Source organism: Dryobates pubescens, chromosome 10, assembly GCF_014839835.1.
Source record: "Dryobates pubescens isolate bDryPub1 chromosome 10, bDryPub1.pri, whole genome shotgun sequence".
Lineage (NCBI taxonomy): Eukaryota > Metazoa > Chordata > Aves > Piciformes > Picidae > Dryobates > Dryobates pubescens.
Window position 1 is genome coordinate 12,468,818 of NC_071621.1, and position 19,150 is coordinate 12,487,967.

At 46.1% G+C, this 19,150-nt stretch overlaps 1 protein-coding gene across 2 annotated transcripts in view; it reads left to right on the forward strand.

Moving 5' to 3' along the window:
• Positions 1–274: 274 nt before the first annotated feature.
• NARS2 (asparaginyl-tRNA synthetase 2, mitochondrial) overlaps positions 275–19,150 on the forward strand; it is a 76,130-nt gene continuing 57,254 nt past the window's right edge. For both annotated transcript variants that reach the window (XM_054164525.1, XM_054164526.1), the window contains exons 1-4: positions 275–484; positions 4,288–4,397; positions 7,605–7,725; positions 8,411–8,551. In XM_054164525.1, coding sequence (XP_054020500.1) covers positions 362–484; positions 4,288–4,397; positions 7,605–7,725; positions 8,411–8,551 — 495 coding nt within the window. In that variant the 5' untranslated portion in view covers positions 275–361. The remainder of the gene's footprint in view (positions 485–4,287; positions 4,398–7,604; positions 7,726–8,410; positions 8,552–19,150) is intronic.

A 19,150-nucleotide genomic window follows, 5' to 3' on the forward strand; every position in this document is an offset into this window, starting at 1 on the left:
GTCCTGGAAAGCGAAATACTCCTTACGCACGCCATGGGGATCCCTCCCACAGCCATCGGTGTCCTTTCTCGCCCCGCCATGAGGATCGCATCCCGCCGTGCCCTGCTCGGTGCCACCCCAGAACTACATTTCCCAGAGTGCCTTGCGCCAAGGCGGAGACTGTCCTTAGGGCCGGGAGTTCTCCCGTTTCGATTGGCTGGCTGGGGCAGCCTCTGGCGGCCATTGGCTGAGGAGATCACGTGAGGCGACGGGAGGTGTGTTGCCTCACGGGAGCCGTGCGGGAGCGGGCCGGCGTGGAGCGAGTGTTCCAGGAGGGCTGAGGCCGGGCCGCCGCGGAGAGCAGACCCGCTAGGCCTACGCCATGCTGGGTACCCGGGGTGGGTGGCAGGCCCTCCGCCGCTGCGCCTCCCTGCCTCAGGTGGTGCGGCTGCGGGTCAGCGAGGCGCTGGGGGCCCAAGAGTCCAGTGGCGAGGTTAAAGTGCAGGTGTGTCCAGGGGAGGTCGGGGTACACCTGGTAACCCACCCAGGCCCTTACTGGGAGGGGAGCTGGTGTGGCGTGGCCCACCCCGGTTACGCTGGCTTTGCTTCAGGGAGGAAAGCTAGAATCTCTGCAGCTCGTTTTACTGAACTTGCAGATCTCCTTTACAGTTTCCAGGGCTAGCTCTCGCTGTTCAGATTGCTGTTGACAGAGCACATGACAAAGCTGTGAAGTTACTCGGGGCGTGTGCAAGGAAAAGCTGCCACTGTGATGGGCTTTGCTTAAACGTGCACTGTCTGGTTTTGTTTTTATCATCTCTAGTTTGGAGGACCGAACCATTGCCTCTGTGCTGATGATTTTATATAGTTGCTTTAGGTCTTGTTCCTTGTCTAGGTTTATAGCAGTGTCAGGTAGAGAGAACAATAACCGTTTGTTGTTTGTGTCTGGCTCCTGTTGTGAAACAAGTTCGACTGGGATAAATAGGTTTTTATCAGTGGAGCTCTATCCTCAGTACAGGGTTGTGTGTCCCTCTGTTTTCTGGTGTTCCTGACTGATAGGGTAATGGTTGCAGATGCATATTTCCTGGTTTAGTGCAAGGCCTCTCGCTAGAACTGTGCAGCTGTCACTATTTCTGAATGAATCTGTAAAGGCCTAGGGTACTTGGTAACAGTTTTATATTTAACTGGAAGAGGATAGATTTAAATTTATGGGGAAGAAATTCTTCTCTATGAGGGTGGTGAGGCGCTGGAACAGTTTGCTCAGGTTAAGTGTTAGATACTTCTTCCCTGGAAGTGTCCAGGGCTAGGTAGGATGGAGATTTGAGCAGCTAATCTGGGGAAAGATGTCCCTGTCCACAGCAAGGAGATTCGGGTTAGATGATCTTTGAAAGTGCTTTCCTGTCATTCTGGTGACCCAAAAAACAATTTGTAGCACACTGATATTCCTGCACACACATAGATGAAGCCTTATAGGGTAGGAAGGAGTTCATTCAGTACAGGTGCTGTAGTTTTATGAATAATACAAACTGATGCTGAAATTTGCAGTACTGCTTCTTGCCCCAGGTCTTTGCTGCTTTATTGCTTTTCCTCTGTGCTGGCAAAAATATATTTTGTATTGAACTGGCCTGGCTTAAACCCAACTTTATTATGACCAGGTTATTGGAATGTGCAGTGTGGTCTGAGTCATAATTGTCACTACACGTTGCTTCTGGTAAGGTGTGAAGTGCTTAAAACATTGCTGCCATAACCTCTGTGGCTCCAGTACAAGCCTGGGGGTATGTTTGTCACTTTTTACTGTGGGATGCAAGACTCATCTCCTTACTTTACAGATCCCAGAAGAACTTGACAAGGTAGAACAAAATCTCTTGAGACTGTTTCTTTGTTTAGGGTTTCTGTGTGTTTCATTAAGGGGAGCTTATGAGGAAAGAAAAATAGGCATTAAATTTGATCTATCAAGTATAATATGTATGGGGTGTTGTGGGGATTTACTGGAATACAAAGGACAAGCACAGCAGCTTCATGTGTGTTCTTGTATGAAATGCCTTTTAAACATCTGCTGCTTTAGCCATAGAAATAGGAGATTACTCAAATGATCAGACCACATTACTCAAATGATCAGACCATAATTTTAGACTCCTGTCTTCACAGAATGGTGGGGGTTGGAAGGCACCTTTACAGATCATCTAATCCTTGCACTAGTTCTTGCCTCAAGTGTAACACCCTGAAGAGGTGGTTTAGGGAAATGCTTGGCAGAAGTTGTGCAGCTAGAGCAAAAGTTGACGTTCAGTTAATCGCTAAATTGCTTTAAAATCTTTCATAGTTCTTGTATGCAGTTGCCCACTCCCTGTTATACCAACCTTTATAATGCCTTGTCTGTGTTTGTAGTCATATTGCAGTTTCAAGGATGCTTTACTTTTGGTACTGTTGGATTCTTCATGTTTGTTCAATCTAGATGACAGAAGTAGATGATTTGCATTGATTTGGTATACAATACCTAAAGCACTTGTGTGATGTGAAGTCATTGGAACTACTTGGGCACTTACACTTAAGCAAAAAACAAAACTGACTGGAAAAGAGGCAGCTTGGTTACTTAATCAGCACTTTGGTAGGTTGTTCTCTGCAGCATGAAGGTGAACTGGAAGCTCTGCAAGGGGTAGTTTTGCTTTTAAGGGCAGCTTTATCTTAACTCTTGTGAGCTGAGGAACAGCTAGAATCCTAGAATTGTTAGGGTTGGAAGGGACCTCAAGGATCATCTACTTCCAACCCCCCTGCCATGGGCAGGGACACCTCACACTAGAGCAGGGTGCTCACAGCCACATCCAGCCTGGCCTTAAAAACCGCCAGGGATGAGGCTTCCACCACCTCCCTATGCAACCTGTTCCAGTGTCTCACCACCCTCATGGGGAAGAACTTCTTCCTAACATCCAATCTGAATCTACCCATTTCTATATTTTTTTCAGTTCCCCCTATTCCTGTCACTACCTGACACCCTAAAAAGTCCCTCCCCAGCTTTCTTGTAGGCCCCTTTAAGATACTGGAAGGCCACAGTTAGATCCCTTCAGAGCCTTCTCTTCTCCAGACTGAATAGTCCCAACTCCCTCAGTCTGTCCTCATAGGAGAGGTGCTCCAGCCCTCTGATCATCCTTGTGGCCCTTCTCTGGACATGCTCCAGCACCTCCAGATCCTTCTTGTAACAGGGGCTCCAGAACTGGACACAGTACTCCAGGTGGTGTCTCACCAGAGTGGAGTAGAGGGGGAGAATCTCCTCCCTCAACCTGCTGGCTATGCAGCTAAGGGAGCTGTATTTTGAATGCTGTTACTGTTGCTTGCTATTGTGATACTTGCTTAATTTTATTTTTTATTATTATTATTAAGGGAAATGTTACTTCTCATTGAAAAACTCAAATTAAGACCTTACCCTGACATATATGTGGTCAGTTCTACTGGTTTGCTGTTACAAAGAACTGCTTTACTGGTTTTATTCTTATAGTCAAACTGGAAAAGAACATTTACAGATATATTTTTTTCCTTCATATTTTTTCCCATGGAGACAGTGTAGCAGTCTTGATTTTGAGGTGTAAAGAGAAACACTCAAGGCATTAATTTTTATTTTTGTTTTCACTGATTGCATCAAGTTGAAAGGGACCCTCAAAGGTTATCTTGTCCAACCCCCTGCAATGAGCAGGGACACTTCCAACTAGATCAGGCTGCCCAAGGCCACATGAATGTGTTTTCATCTGAATCTATTGGCTGCAGCATCATTCTTTTAGCAGTCCAGTGGCTTAGGGCATGTAAACAGCCAATGAACAAATTCCAGTTGGAAACTTCCCACAGGTGATGCAGCAACACAAATGGATACTAAAAATCATCAAAGGAGCTTTGAGTGTTTTATCATAGAAAGCTGTGCATTACTTGTCTCTCTTGTTTCAGCAAGAAGTGTTTTGAAGAGGCATCACTAGGAAGAACATGTATTTTGTTAAAATGTTTTTCATCTTCTGAGCACTTTGTAGCTTTCTGGAGTCTCATCTTCCCTGAGATTCAGGTAGATCTTAGTTATCCGTGCTGTCCTCGGGAGAAGAGTTGATATCTCTGCCTAAGTATTTGCATCTCTTTGCTTTGAAGTCGGTAGAAAAACTGACACTGACCTGTTTTAATCATTAGTTTTTTATCTTTATTCCCCCTAAATAAATATTTCTTTTCACTTCAATAAGAAGTCGAAATAGGCCTAAAGTAGCATGTCCAGCTCAGCAGGGAGAAGAACATGACAGTCCATGCCAAGAAATAACAAATCTCTTTTTCTTTTGCCTCTAGGGTTGGGTCCGCTCTGTCCGATCCCAGAAGGAAGTTTTATTCCTGCATATAAATGATGGGAGTTCTCTGGAACACCTCCAGGTGGTTGCTGATCCCAGCCTGGAAAATAGGTTGGTTACCTTGAGATACTTGGAAAAGTATCTTTGTTGAGCAATGCTTGGAGGAGTCTGCTCAGGCTTCTTTCCCGTTGCCAGGGGGTCACAAGCAGCTGGCAGCTGGCCACAGGACAGGCACTACTTCAGCTCAGGGTCTCCGGGTGTGTTTTTAGGCTGCAGAGTATGCCTACTCTGTCTCTGCTTAGCTGAAGCTTTCTTAGCTTAGTTAAGCTGAGGTACTTCTAAGGAAGTGATCATGCCCCTGTACCCAGCACCTCAAGTACTTTGTCCATGTTTGGGCACCTCAGTGTAAGACAGACATTGAGGCGCTGGAGTGGGTACAGAGAAGGGTGACAAAGTTGTTTTGCAGAATGTCTTATGAGGAGAGGCTGAGGGAGCTGAGGTAGTTTAGCCTGAAGAAGAGGAGGCTGAGAGGAGACCTACCTACCTAAAAGGAGGTTCTAGTGAGGTCAGTGCTGGAGGGCAGTGAAGGGGAAAAGGACCTGGGGGTTGTAGTGGATGGAAAGTTGACCATGAGCCAGCAATGTGCTCTTGTGGCCAAGAAGGCAATGCCATTCTGGGGTGTATTAGGAGGAGTGTGGTTAGTAGGTCGAGAGAGTTCTCCTTGCCTCTACTCTGCCACATCTGGAACATTGTGTCCAGTTCTGGGCCCTGCACTTCAAGAAGGACCTTAGGGAACTGCTCGAAAGAGTCCAGTGCAGAGCCTCAAAAATGATTAAGGCAGTGGAACATCTTCCTTATGAGGAGAGTCTGAGGGAGCTGGGGCTCTGTAGCTTGGAGGAGAATGAGCGGTGACCTCATTCATGTTTATAAATATGTAAAGGTGAGTGCCAAGAGGATGGAGCCAGGCTCTGCTCAGTGATGCCCAATGACAGGGCAAGGGGCAAGGAGTTGAAGTCGAGGCTTAGGAAGTTCCATGTGAACATGAGGACAACTTTTTTCCACTGTGAAGATGACAGAACACTGGAACAGGCTGCCCAGGGGGGTTGTGGAGTCTCCCTCTCTGGAGATATTCAAGATCTGCCTGGATGCATTCCGGTGTGATCTGCTTTAGGTGATCCTGCTCTGGCAAGGGGGTTGGACTGGATGAACCTTTGAGATCCTTTCCAGCCCCTAAAATTCTGTGGTTCTGTGTGTTTCCCTCTTCTCCCAAGTAACTAATGACAGGACAAGATAATGGCCTCAAGCTGTTCCAGGGGAGGTTTAGATTGAATATTAGGAAAAGTTTATTTACTGAAAAACTGGTGGAGTATTGGAACAGGCTGCCCAGGGAGGTGGTGGAGTCACCATCACTGGAGGTGTTAAAAAACAAACTAGATGTGACACCTGGGCACATGGTCTAGTTGTCAAGGAAGTATTGGGTAGAGGGTTGGACTTCATGATCTTAAGAGGTCTTTTCCAAGCTTAATGAGTCCATGATTCTGTTTCAGTTGCCTGTCATGTGAGCATAATTTGGACTTAATTTTCTTAAAAGCTGTAGCAGTGTGGGCACTCTGGACTGCTGTTGGATTTGCTTGGAGATACATAGAATACATAGAATAAACCAGGTTGGAAGAGACCTTCAAGATCATCGCGTCCAACCCATCAACCAATCCAACACCACCCAAACAACTAACCCATGGCACCAAGCACCCCATCAAGTCTCCTCCTGAACACTTCCAGTGATGGTGACTCCACCACCTACCCCGGTAGCCCATTCCAATGGGCAATCACTCTCTCTGTGTAGAAATTTTTCCTAACATCCAACCTAAACCTCCCCTGGTGCAGCCTGAGACTGTGTCCTCTTGTTCTGGTGCTGGTTGCCTGGGAGAAGAGACCAACATCTGCCTGTCATACCTTCCTTCAGGTAGTTGTAGAGAGTAATAAGGTCACCCCTGAGTCTCCTCTTCTCCAGGCTAAGCAACCCCAGCTCCCTCAGCTTCTCATAGGGCTGTGTTCCAAACCCCTCACCAACTTTGTTGCTCTTCTCTGGACTCGTTCCAGCAAGTCAACCTCCTTCCTAAACTGAGGGGCCCAGAACTGGACACAGTACTCGAGGTGCAGCCTAACCAGTGCAGTGTACAGGGGCACAATGACCTCCCTGTTCCTGCTGGCCACACTGTTCCTGATGCAGGCCAGGATGCCGTTGGCCCTCTTGGCTGCCTGGGCACACTGCCGGCTCATTTTGAGCCTACCATCAACCAGCACCCCCAGGTCCCTCTCTGCTGGGCCGCTCTCCAGCCACTCTGACCCCAGCCTGTAGCTCTGCATGGGGTTGTTGTGGCCAATGTGCAGAACACCCAATGTAGCCTTGGATAACTGTCCTCCAGGTTTTAGAGAGTGCTGTTGCTCTTCCTGTAACAATCTGAGGTTGACTCAGTAGACATACCCCATGGATGGGCATATCTGGTTTGTTTTAATCAAACAATGCACTTCTTTTACAGATTCATCTTGTTTGTTACCCTCAGTTGTGGTGTTTGGGGGGGAGGGAGGCTGCATTTGGGAGCAGTGAGTTGATCCAAGAACCTTCTGCCTGTAACTTCTGTGTTGATTTTTTATTTTTTTTGTCTGTCTGGTGTGTCCCCACCAAGAGCCCCTTCTAATAAAAACCTGTCTCTTTTTCCCCTCATTTGTCCTAAATTATTCTTTATCTTTGTGAATCTATTCACATTCCCACCTATGAGGACAGGCCTAAGGAGCTGGGGTTGTTCAGCCTAGGGAAGAGAAGGCTCTGGGGAGACCTAATAGTGGCCTGCCAATACCTCAAGGGGACCTACATGAAGGCTGTAGAGGGACTACAAAGGCCTGTAGCGATAGGATGAGGGGCAATGGTTTGACAATAGAGAACAGAAGATTTAGATTGGATGTTAGGAGCAAGTTCTTGACCGCGAGGGTTGTGGAACACTGGAACGGGTTGCCCAGGGAGGTAGTTGTGGCCTCATTCCTGGAGATATTCAAGGTCAGGCTTGACAAAACTCTGAGCAGCCTGATCTATTGGAGGATGTCTCTGCTGACTGCAGGGGGGTTGGACTAGATGACCTTTGGAGGTTCTTTCTGACCCAAACCATTCTATGCGTTTAATAATTTTTCATTTGATCCTTTAAGCCCTATGACTGCAGTAGCTCTTGTGATCTCAAGTGGTCCAGCTAAATTAAGAGGAATGTAGCTGACTTCGTGTCAGTGCTTAGTTAAGGTGATATTTTTCTTTTCTTGGTTTCTTAGAGATCTGACTTTTGGAAGTGCAGTGGAAGTGCGAGGGAAGCTGGTCAAAAGTCCTCATCGGAGGCAGAACATGGAGCTGCGCGCTGAAACCATCCGTGTGGTGGGAGCCTGTGATACTTGGGTATGTCACTGCAGCAGGTGGCCAACTGGTAGGACTGCTTTGGAAAGAAGTTTCAAAAGGTCCAATATCCAACAAAGTGTTCTTCAGACTGTTTAAGTCTGAGTGGTCCTGCAGGCTTTGGTAAGTCAGCAGTGTCTGTAGGGTACCTCAAAGGAGGCACATGAGATCACTGAAAGCTCTTCCCTGCAGCAGAGCTGTTTCTGTGTGGAAACTGGTGCACATGCTGACAACTAAGCATGTGCATTTATCCCACCCTGAAGCACTTCCTTGTGCCAGGTGGTTTGCCTGGTAAGTTTGGCTTGGGATGCAGTTTGGAGAAGCTGTGGGACTGGCAAAACACCCTGGATTGTGCAGGTGGAAGAGCCGTGTCTGCCGCAGGCATGTTTGGAACTGTCCGGCTGTTGTGGCAGTGGAATGAGCAGCTGGCTTGCAAGGGGGCTCAGCATCCAGAAGGTGGAGCATGTCAGAGTGCTGATACCTTGTCTTGTGTTCATGGCTTCTGCTCTGCTGAAAGCTTTATAAAATCCACAGCAAAACTAGAAAAAACAGACAGAAGAAGTATGTAGTTCCTCTCTGCTCTGTACTGCTAACTGGGTTTTAGCAGGCAGCGATGCTGCTCCATGAACAGCAATAAAACTATGTCGGATCTGAGTTCTCATCTTCACTTTATTTCCTTGTTTTTCAGACATTCCCCTTGAAAATGAAGGAGAGGCACCCCCTGGAGTACGTCCGACAGTTCCCTCACCTGCGATGCAGGAGCAACACCCTCGCCTCCCTCTTGAGAATCCGCAGTGAAGCCACAGCAGCCATCCACTCCTTCTTCCAGGTAATCCCTTCTGCACTGAGCCTTAGGTGTAAAACACTCCACCAGTCCGGCTTCATGGGAGCATGAAGGGAGAGGAGGGAGTGTGACATCTTTACTGCAAGGTGTGGATTTTGAACATGGTGGTTTTCTTCCCAGTCCGAGGTTTGCCTGAGGCCTTGGCCAGACTGTTAGCTGTGCTCAGATTAGCACATCTGTGATCTTTCCACCCATTTCCTGTTAGTTGTTCTATCCCTTTCATTAAGCAGCAATATAATTGCCTGCCAATGTGTGTGGTCTGTGGAACAGAACATAATATGGAGTTGTTTAACCCATCCTCAGCAGTGACCTTATGGTCCTTGGATAGAAGCCTTCTCCCACATGGAGAAATCTGTGATGCAGGAAGGCTACCAACAGAATAAGCTCTTCATGTTATTCTGTTAAGTTCTTGACTTTTTATTGCTGTGTTACAAGTCTGTGTGGATGCTGTTAGATGAGATTAAGAGTCTCCTGTTTTCTTGGAATCGTACAACGGTTTGAGTTGGAAGGGACCTTAAGGATCATGTAGTTCCAACCCTGCTGTAGGGACCAGAGACATCTTCCACTAGACCAGGCTGCTCAAAGCTGCATCCAGCCTGGGCTGGAGCACTTCCAGGGATGGGACAAACACAGCCTCTCTGGACAACCTGTCCCAGTGTCTCACCACTCTCACAATGAAGAATTTCTTCCTTCTATCTGAAGCAGCAAGGAGTCATCATGTGGCAAAGAAGGTCACCAGCCTCCTGGGCTGTGTTAGGCAGAGCACTACCAGTAGGGCAAGGGAGGGCATCCTTCCCCATCTGCACAGCACTCGTGATTTATCAGGGTTGCTGGGTGAGGTGATTGCATTCCCAGTGCAAGAGAGACATGAGACATGAGACATTTTGAACTGCATTTTATGAACATGTCACTCTAGCTGTGGGCATGGTACAGGCATTTTGCAGGCAATAGATTATAGATACTGTGTAGAGGTCATGCAAGTAAAGAAAGATGAAGTCTTCAAGTGTATCCGAGCCCCTTCTTTTAAAGCTTTTTGTTGCAATAAACTTGTTTTAGTTTAGATAAGCTGCTTTTACCTTGAGCAGAATCACATCCAGAGCAGTCTGATTGCAAAATTCCTGTGTAGTAATTAGTATGACTCCACAGGTCAGAATGGTTGAGAGTGAATTTGAGGTCCCAGCTACGCTGGTGCTGTCACCCGCAGTGGCAGAAAAGGCTTGGCTGCTCTAAGTGATATCTGTATGGCACCACAGGGCATTTAGAAGATAGTTTTTGTGGGTTCTGATTTATTTTATTTTATTAAGAGCATAGTAGAAATACTATGTCAGGTGAAGCTGTGGTGGTGTCGGTGTTGTGCCAGCTGCCAAGACAGAAGGCAGCTCAGTTTGGAACCGGTCTTTACTGATGTGGAGCCACTAGATGGCATTGCCTGCAACGGTTTCAGCCACAGGCTAGGAAGGCAGGGAGATACAAAAGAAGTATCTTATTTTGATACAAGGTTTATTTCTCCAAATTAACTCCAGCTCAGGCCCTGACATACGTTCCTGTTTAAAATGTTTAAGAGGCAAGGTTGAAGAAAAAATGAATTATTAATTTAGCAGGAATAGCTACATTAAAGTTATTTTTAAAGGAATGTGGTAGGTTGAGAGAGGGCTTAGCTCTCCCTCCTCCACAGAGTAAGAAACCACAGCTAACTCAGTCGAAGAGCAAAAGCTATATATTTACAAGCATATATGGAAAGCAGGTTATATATAACACAATATATACAGGTATTTACAATATATACACAGAAATACACAGCAAAGACAAATAACACAACAAAAATCCCTCCCTCAGGGAGGGATCCCCTCTTTGGAACCCCCTCTCTCCCCCCCTTACCTCCCTTTTTCCCCAAAAAGGGGTTAGAGAGAGAGAAAGGCAAGTTACTAAGGAAAAGAGTTGTTAGCAAGCTTCAAAAGCCCATGCAGGATTAGTGTTTGCTTATCTGAAGGCCAAGTCCAGCAGTTCGCAGAAGAAGCAGGCAGGGAGAACAGGCTGAAACACCCAACTCCCCCAACTCCCAAACCGAACTGAACTGAGGAAAAAATTTTCCAACCGCTTCACAATCTAAAGCTGAATTTTTGTTTATCAACCAATGAAATTCGTTTAGAATATCAGAATGTTTTGGTTCTAGTACCAAAAACATTAGCCAGTGTGTTCCAGCAGTGTTTGTTCTTAAAGGCACAGCCTCAAACGACCACAGTCCACCCCTTTCTAAACAATTTCATTGGCTGTTCGTACTGTCCATCCAATCCAGAACAATATTTACAGTTCGTAAGTTAAGTTCATCGTCCATTCCGGCTATACTCAGATGTAGATGATTCAGAAGTCCAAGAAAATCCAAAATCAAGAAAATGGAAAACAGTTTGTCTCTCCGCAGACGAAGCGAAGAAAAAGGGAAACAGGGACTCAGGGACTCTCAGTTGACTCAGGGCTCTCAGGGTTCTCAGGGTTCGTGCACCGTAGATTCCTCAGGGACTCTTTCCTTTGGACGCGCTGTAGCTGTACAACATTCTGAAATTAAACTCTCTCAGCTAAAGTTAAATCTCTTTGTGGAATACACTGAATTTCACCATTCTCTTGCATTACCCAATAAGTGTGACCCGGACCTTCTGCTGAAACCACCCCTCGGACAGGTTTAGCCTCTCCTGAGGGCGAAAATACCCAAACAGTTTTACCTAACAGATTCTTTTCCCTAACAACAGGGACTCTATCACCTTCTACTTTCTGTAGCAGATCAGAATGTGCAGGTCCAGCTCGGTTCACTGAACCTCTACTGTTCACCAGCCAGGTTGCTTGTGCTAAATGTTTCTCCCAGTTTTTCAAAGATCCACCTCCCATGGCTTTGAGAGTGGTCTTCAACAAACCGTTGTAGCGTTCGATCTTCCCTGCAGCTGGTGCATAGTAAGGAATATGGAAAATCCACTCAATACCGTGCTCTTTTGCCCAGCTCTTTACAAGGTTGTTCTTGAAGTGAGTTCCGTTGTCTGACTCAATCCTCTCTGGAGTTCCGTGTCTCCACAGGATCTGTCTCTCCAGACCGAGAATGGTGTTGCGTGCAGTTGCATGTGGGACTGCGTAAGTTTCCAGCCATCCAGTGTTCGCCTCTACCATAGTAAGCACGTACTGCTTACCAGAACGAGAACGTGGTAGAGTGATGTAGTCAATCTGCCAAGCTTCACCATACCTGTATTTGGACCATCTGTCACCATACCACAAGGGCTTAATTCTCTTTGCCTGCTTAATAGCAGCACAAATGTCACAGTCATGGATGACTTGTGTGATGGCATCCATGGAAATGTCTATGGATCTGTCACGAGCCCATTGGTATGTTGCATCTCTGCCTTGATGTCCTGACGAATCGTGAGCCCACCGAGCTAAGAATATCTCACCTCGGTGTTTCCAGTCGAGATCAAGTTCAGAGTCCTTGTCTACTTGAGAAACTCTTGCAGCTAGATCTGCCTGATGGTTGTGCTGCTGTTCCTCAGTAGCTTTGCTCTTGGGAATGTGAGCATCAATGTGTCTCACTTTCACTGGAATTCTCTCGATTCGATCAGCAATGTCTTGCCACAGTTCAGCTGCCCAGATGGGTTTTCCTTTCCTCTGCCAGCCATTCTTTTTCCAGTTCTTTAGCCAACCCCATAGAGCATTGGCTACCATCCATGAGTCGGTGTAGAGATAAAGCTTTGGCCATCTCTCACGTTCAGCCACGTCGAGAGCTAGCTGGACAGCTTTTACCTCTGCAAACTGACTGGATTCTCCTTCTCCATCCTTCGCCTCTGCAACTCGGCGTGTTGGACTCCACACGGCAGACTTCCACCTTCGCTTGTTCCCGACGAGACAACAGGAACCGTCTGTGAACAAAGCATATTTCTTTTCATCATCAGAAAGGTCATTGTAAGGAGGAGCTTCCTCAGCACGAGTTACTCTCTCCTCTGGAGGTTTAGCACAGTTGGTATCTTCAGGCCAACTTGAGATCACCTCCACCAGACCAGGTCTTTCAAGATTTCCCATTCGAGCTCTCTGTGTTATCAGGGCCATCCACTTAGACCAGGTGGAATCTGTGGCATGATGTGGTGTGGAACCTTTGCCTTTGAACATCCAATTCAAAACTGGCAATCTGGGAGCTAAGAGAAGTTGTGACTCAGTTCCAATTACTTCAGAAGCTGCTTTCACTCCTTCATAGGCAGCTAGAATCTCTTTCTCTGTTGGAGTGTAATTAGCCTCTGAACCTCTGTAACCTCGACTCCAGAAACCAAGAGGTCGTCCACGTGTCTCACCTGGAGCTTTTTGCCACAAGCACCAGGTTGGACCATTGTCACCTGCAGCCGTGTACAAAATGTTCTTAATGTCTGGACCATCTCGCACAGGTCCCAGACCCACTGCTTGGACTACTTCTTGCTTTATCTGGTCAAAGGCTGCTTGTTGTTCAGGTCCCCAGTGGAAACTGTTCCTCTTTCGAGTCACATCATACAGAGGTTTCACAATCTGACTGTATCCAGGAATGTGTAGTCTCCAAAATCCCACTATCCCCAAGAAACGTAGAGTTTCTTGCTTGTTCGTGGGATTTGCCATGGTAGAGACTCTATTTACCACATCCACTGGAATGTGTCGGCGTCCATCCTGCCACTGCACTCCCAGAAACTGGATCTCTGTGGTAGGACCTTTCACTTTGTCTCTCTTGATGGCAAAACCTGCATTCAGGAGAATGTCCATGATTTTGTTACCTTTCTCGAAGACTTCCTCAGCAGTTTTACCCCAGACGATGATATCATCGATGAACTGGATGTGTTCTGGAGCACCACCTTCCTCCAGAGCATCATGGATTACTGCATGACAGATGCTGGAGCTGTGGATCCAGCCCATTGGCAGTCTGTTGAAAGTGTACTGGATTCCTCTCCAGGTGAAAGCAAACTGAGGCCTGCATTCCTCTGCTATGGGAATAGAGAAGAAGGCATTAGCAATGTCTATGGTAGCATACCATTTGGCCTCTTTGGATTCCAGCTCATACTGGAGTTCCATCATGTCTGGTACTGCTGCACTCATAGGTGGTGTTACTTCATTCAGGGCTCGGTAGTCCACTGTCAGACGCCAGTCTCCATTCGGCTTTCGCACAGGCCACACTGGACTGTTGAAAGGTGAATGAGTTTTGCTGATGACTTTCTGACTCTCCAACTGACGAATCAGATTCTGAATGGGCAACAAAGAGTCACGGTTGGTTCTGTATTGTCTGTGATGCACAGTCCGAGAAGCAACCGGCAACTTAATGTCCTGAATCTTGTGTTGTCCCACAACTGCAGATTCATCAGAAAGCTCAGGTCTAGCAGACAGCTTCAGTTTTTGTCCATCAATTTCTACAGAAGCTACTCCAAAAGCCCATTTGTAACCTTTAGGGTCTTTGAAACGCCCTTCTCTCAGAAAATCAATTCCCAAAATACAAGGTGCATCAGGTCCGGTCACAACTGTATGCTTTTTCCATTGTTTACCAGTTAAGCTTATATTAACCTCCACTTTACTTAACTCTTGAGATCCACCAGTGACTCCCAGAATAGTTATGGACTCTGATCCCTGATAATTTGATGGCAATATGGTGCACTGAGCTCCTGTGTCAACCAAGGCCCTGTACTTCTGAAAGTGTGAAGTGCCAGGCCACTGGATGTACACATCCCAATAGATTCTGTTATCTGTATTACCCCTCTCCTCCCCCTGGCGGGAGGCAGGGCACCCCTAGTTATGGGGAACATGTCCACAGGTGCAACGAGCACACTGTGCAGTGTTAGAACTGGAGCCACTGTTGGAGCTACTAGAGTTGTCCTGGGGAACTGTAGAAGTAACAGCTACCCTTCTGGTATTGCTACCTCGGGTTCTGCCACTTTGCAGTTCTCTCAGTCTCCTGAAAAGATTAGAAGTTGGTTGACCATCCCACCTGTTCATGTTCTCACCAAACTGATCACGCAGGGTAATCCAAATAGTCCTACGTGACTGCCTTGGTGGTCTGTTTTGGTTTGATCTGTTTTGGAATGACCTCCTTGGAGGATGTCTATTCCTCACAGATGAAACCTGTACCCACCTGGAGGAAGAATTGGAATCATCTCTTTGTGCCAATTGGGAGATGGTGTTTTTAAATTCATCCTTCAGCTCTTTCATGCAATTCTCCAGTTTTCCAGACAGAGTTTCAATGGCTGAAACCAAAGAAACACGTGTCATGCTATCATCCAATTGTCTCAATTGATCAGTGAATTGGCCAACCGTAAGAGGAGCTCCACCATAATTTCTTGCTACAATTCTGCTTGCCAGAATGTTTGCATAATTGGAAGGAGCAAGCTTGATGAGCTTTTTAGTAAGACCATTTCCTACAGGAACATCATCAGGATTCAGAGATTCATGTTCACCATAGAGTACCTCTCTAACAGCAAATTCTCTCAGACGCTTAATTCCCTCATCTATGGTAGTCCAGGGCTTAGGATTCCATGGAAGATCATCTCGGGAAGGGTATCTCATGAGAACCGCCATTAGAAGGCGTATCCACAGATTAACCTTACCGAGAGCCTTGCCTAGATGTCTATCTATTCCATTATCCTTCGAGAGAGTTCCTAGCTGGGCTGCTGACTTGTCTCCAACCATTAGAGCTGGAGCACCTGTATCATAGCATCTACCAAGCCAAGCGAGAACTGGCTCCTTATCTGCTCTGAGATAGTCTTTTCTCACATTTCTAAGCTCCTCCCGTGGTGAAGAGCAGTCGGTTATGTCATCTTGTTCTTGCTCCTCTGCCTCCTGTTCCTCAACTTGTGGTCCCAACAACCTCTCAAGGATCCCTTTAAGCTGAGAAGCACCACCACTAGCTGCTGTCCTACCAAGAGATGCATCTCGATCCTCTGATGATCTCAATAACTCAGCTATATTTTTAAGACAGATTTTCTCTTCCTCCCCAGCAGAAGAACCTTGCTGTGCATCCCCGTCAGCTCCTGAATCAGCTTTAGTCTTACCCTTCCTTGTTGTTAAAACTGCTACTTGCTTTACTGGAGCTGTGTTTGGGTTTCCAGCTGCCTTATTATCAGAAGCTGATAAGCTTTGAGACAGATTAGTTGCTTTGGAGGACGCTTCCGCTCCTGCCATGGAAGAAGGAGGAAATGACTTTGCCTCGTTAATGGTGGCTGCCTGGGACACAGGAGCCGCCATGTTTGGGGCTACTGTAGCCCCTGGCTGCTTGCCAGAATCATCACCATTGCTATTCAGAGCTGCCTTGCCGATTGACTTTTTAGCTTTATCTTTAACTGACACAGATTCTCCATTATCATCCTCACTGGATGTTCCTGAAACAGAGCTAGGGTGGCGTTTTCGTCTCTTTGTCCTCCGTCTAATAACAAAACATGCCTTATAAACTTTTCTCTCCCGGTACAGTGTCACTAGCAAATACACATTACTTATCACCAGCAGCAGGACTACACACATCAAGAAAATCAGCTTTGGATCCCAGCCATCACTTAAAATTACCCTTTCACCGAGCGGAATCTTAAACTCTTTTATCTCAATAGGGAGTGTGCTAGATGTAACATTCCTGCACTTTTTAACATAAAAGAATTCCAGGCACCGATCATACAGAAGCCGAATCTTGTACTTAAACCACAAATATAATTTTTGCATTATATATTTACCTATCTTATCGATAATCATACCCAGGCAATACTTGTAGATCAATACACCAAAGACCGAGAAGAACAGACGCTCAAAAAGCCAAAACACCTTCATGTTTGCTCGTTCGACTTAAGCAAGCAATAAATCAAACTAATTTGTCAGCAAGCCCCGAGTTGGGCAGCCAATAAATGTGGTAGGTTGAGAGAGGGCTTAGCTCTCCCTCCTCCACAGAGTAAGAAACCACAGCTAACTCAGTCGAAGAGCAAAAGCTATATATTTACAAGCATATATGGAAAGCAGGTTATATATAACACAATATATACAGGTATTTACAATATATACACAGAAATACACAGCAAAGACAAATAACACAACAAAAATCCCTCCCTCAGGGAGGGATCCCCTCTTTGGAACCCCCTCTCTCCCCCCCTTACCTCCCTTTTTCCCCAAAAAGGGGTTAGAGAGAGAGAAAGGCAAGTTACTAAGGAAAAGAGTTGTTAGCAAGCTTCAAAAGCCCATGCAGGATTAGTGTTTGCTTATCTGAAGGCCAAGTCCAGCAGTTCGCAGAAGAAGCAGGCAGGGAGAACAGGCTGAAACACCCAACTCCCCCAACTCCCAAACCGAACTGAACTGAGGAAAAAATTTTCCAACCGCTTCACAATCTAAAGCTGAATTTTTGTTTATCAACCAATGAAATTCGTTTAGAATATCAGAATGTTTTGGTTCTAGTACCAAAAACATTAGCCAGTGTGTTCCAGCAGTGTTTGTTCTTAAAGGCACAGCCTCAAACGACCAGATTTGGAAGATTTGGTCCCAGACCTGGTATTTGAGAATCCTTATGTCCCAACTCTCCTAGCACCAGGAATGTCTGTGGTTTGCTCCATCAGACTTCTTAAATTGCCACCTACATCATCCCAAGAATGCTCTGGTTTCTGACTTGACAATGGCAGAACACACCATAACTAGAAAGTATAATTGGAGGGTTCTCATTGTGCAGAGCTGTAAAGAGCTTAATAGGGGAAGAAAATAAGGGTTTTTTTGAGTACACACTTGAAGTGGCCAGCAGGATGAGGGAAGTGATTCTGCCCCTCTGCTCTGGTGAGGCTTCATTTGCCATGCTGAGTCCAGCTCTGTAGTCCTTTGCACAGGAAAGACATGGACCTGGTGGAGTGGGTCCAAAGGAGACCACAAAATTAATGAGAGGGATGAAACTCCTCTGCTGTGAGGACAGGCTGACAGAGTTGGTATTGTTTACCCTGAAGAAGAGAAGGCTTCAGGAAAGCCTTTTAGTACTTAAATGGGTCCTATAGGAAAGATGAGGACAATCTTTTTAGCAGGGCCTGTGTTGCAAGAGGACAAGGGGTGATGCTTTAAACTAAGAGAGGAGATTCAGATGAGATAGAAGAAAGAAATCTTCTACAATGAGAGTGGTGAAACCCTGGCACAGGTTGTCCAGAGGTGGTAGATGCCCCATCCCTGGAAACATTCTTGGTCAGGTTGGACTGGACTCTGAGCAACCTGGTCTAGGACCTGATATCCCTGCCCATGGCAGGAGGGGTAGAGCTAGACAATCTTTGAGGTCCCTTCCAACCCTGACAATTCTGTGATTCTATGTCTCTGCTTAGTGCAGGGTGTTGTGGACTGAATGACCCTTAAAGGTCCCTTCCAACTCCAAACAGTTTATGAGTCAATGAAATGATCTTGACTCTAACTATGGAAAGTGGTGGGGATTTTTTAGCCTAGTCATTTCCATCAGTGGCTGACTAATGCCAAATGCCTTTGGTTTGGACATTGAAGCCTAAAATGTCACCTTTGTATCTTCTCCTGAGTATTGTGGGGTCCATATGGGATAGAAACATTGTTCTGGGACACAGTAAAATAGTTACTGTGTGAATGTCAAGCTCCGCTTTGCACGTTAACTTCCAGGTTTATCAGAACCAGTGATGCTACTTGGAGTATTTTAGGAGGAGAGCAATCCAAGAGGTTTTTATGGGTTTCTCATCTTTCAGACCTGTGCAATTCACATACCCTTTTCATAGCATCTAAGGGGTGTGAAATGTGCTGGTTTACAGTGGCTGGCACCACTGTATGAGGAATTTAGGCAGTTTTCCAAAATCTCATGTATGGTTGGGTGGCCACATGACCAGCAGGTCTCTGGAGTATGCATGGAATTGTGGCAGTGACCTGCATTTTGCATTGGCAGGCTGAAACTGGCAAAGCAAGTAGTTCTGGCTCCAAAATTTCTTTCTGTTGTCACTGGATCTCGGTGAGAAGTTCCTGCTGATTGCTCAGTAAGCTGAGGTCTTTTCACTTGTAACCAAGGTAGCCTACACCTGACTGCAGGGACTTGCTCCCTCTTCCTTCAGTTATGGTGAAGCCACAAAATATGTAATGTCCACACGAACTCTTTGGTCCAAATTAATTTTAGGTTGATTCTCAGGGTGGGCACTAAATCCTGCTCCTGTTTTCCTGGCCATTAACTAGCTGGTGATAAGGTGCAGGACCTCTCATGTGAGTGGTCCTGTGAAATTAAACTTTTAGAAACATTTGTTTTTTCATCTCTCTTTTTAGTTAGTGTTTTATGTAAATAGACAATGAGTTATGCTCTGTCATTGCCTCTGTCATGGTCATGCTGGCACACCCTGATTTTAAAGGCGTTCCCTTCATGCTATACATTACAGTGATGCAAGGGAGAACAAATCCTTTGTTCATAGCTGAAATCAGCTAGTTCCAGGTTCTTGTTTGCCTTGAGATACACAAGTAGTGAGACTAAATTAGGAAAGTGATAGGTAGTAGAGTTCTGTTCCTGGTTTTGCACCTAACATGATGTATGTAATTGTCTGAGGACTGCTTGATATACTCATCTACTGAAAACTGTGTTGCAGCTGGTTTAAAAGCCTACAGTTGTGC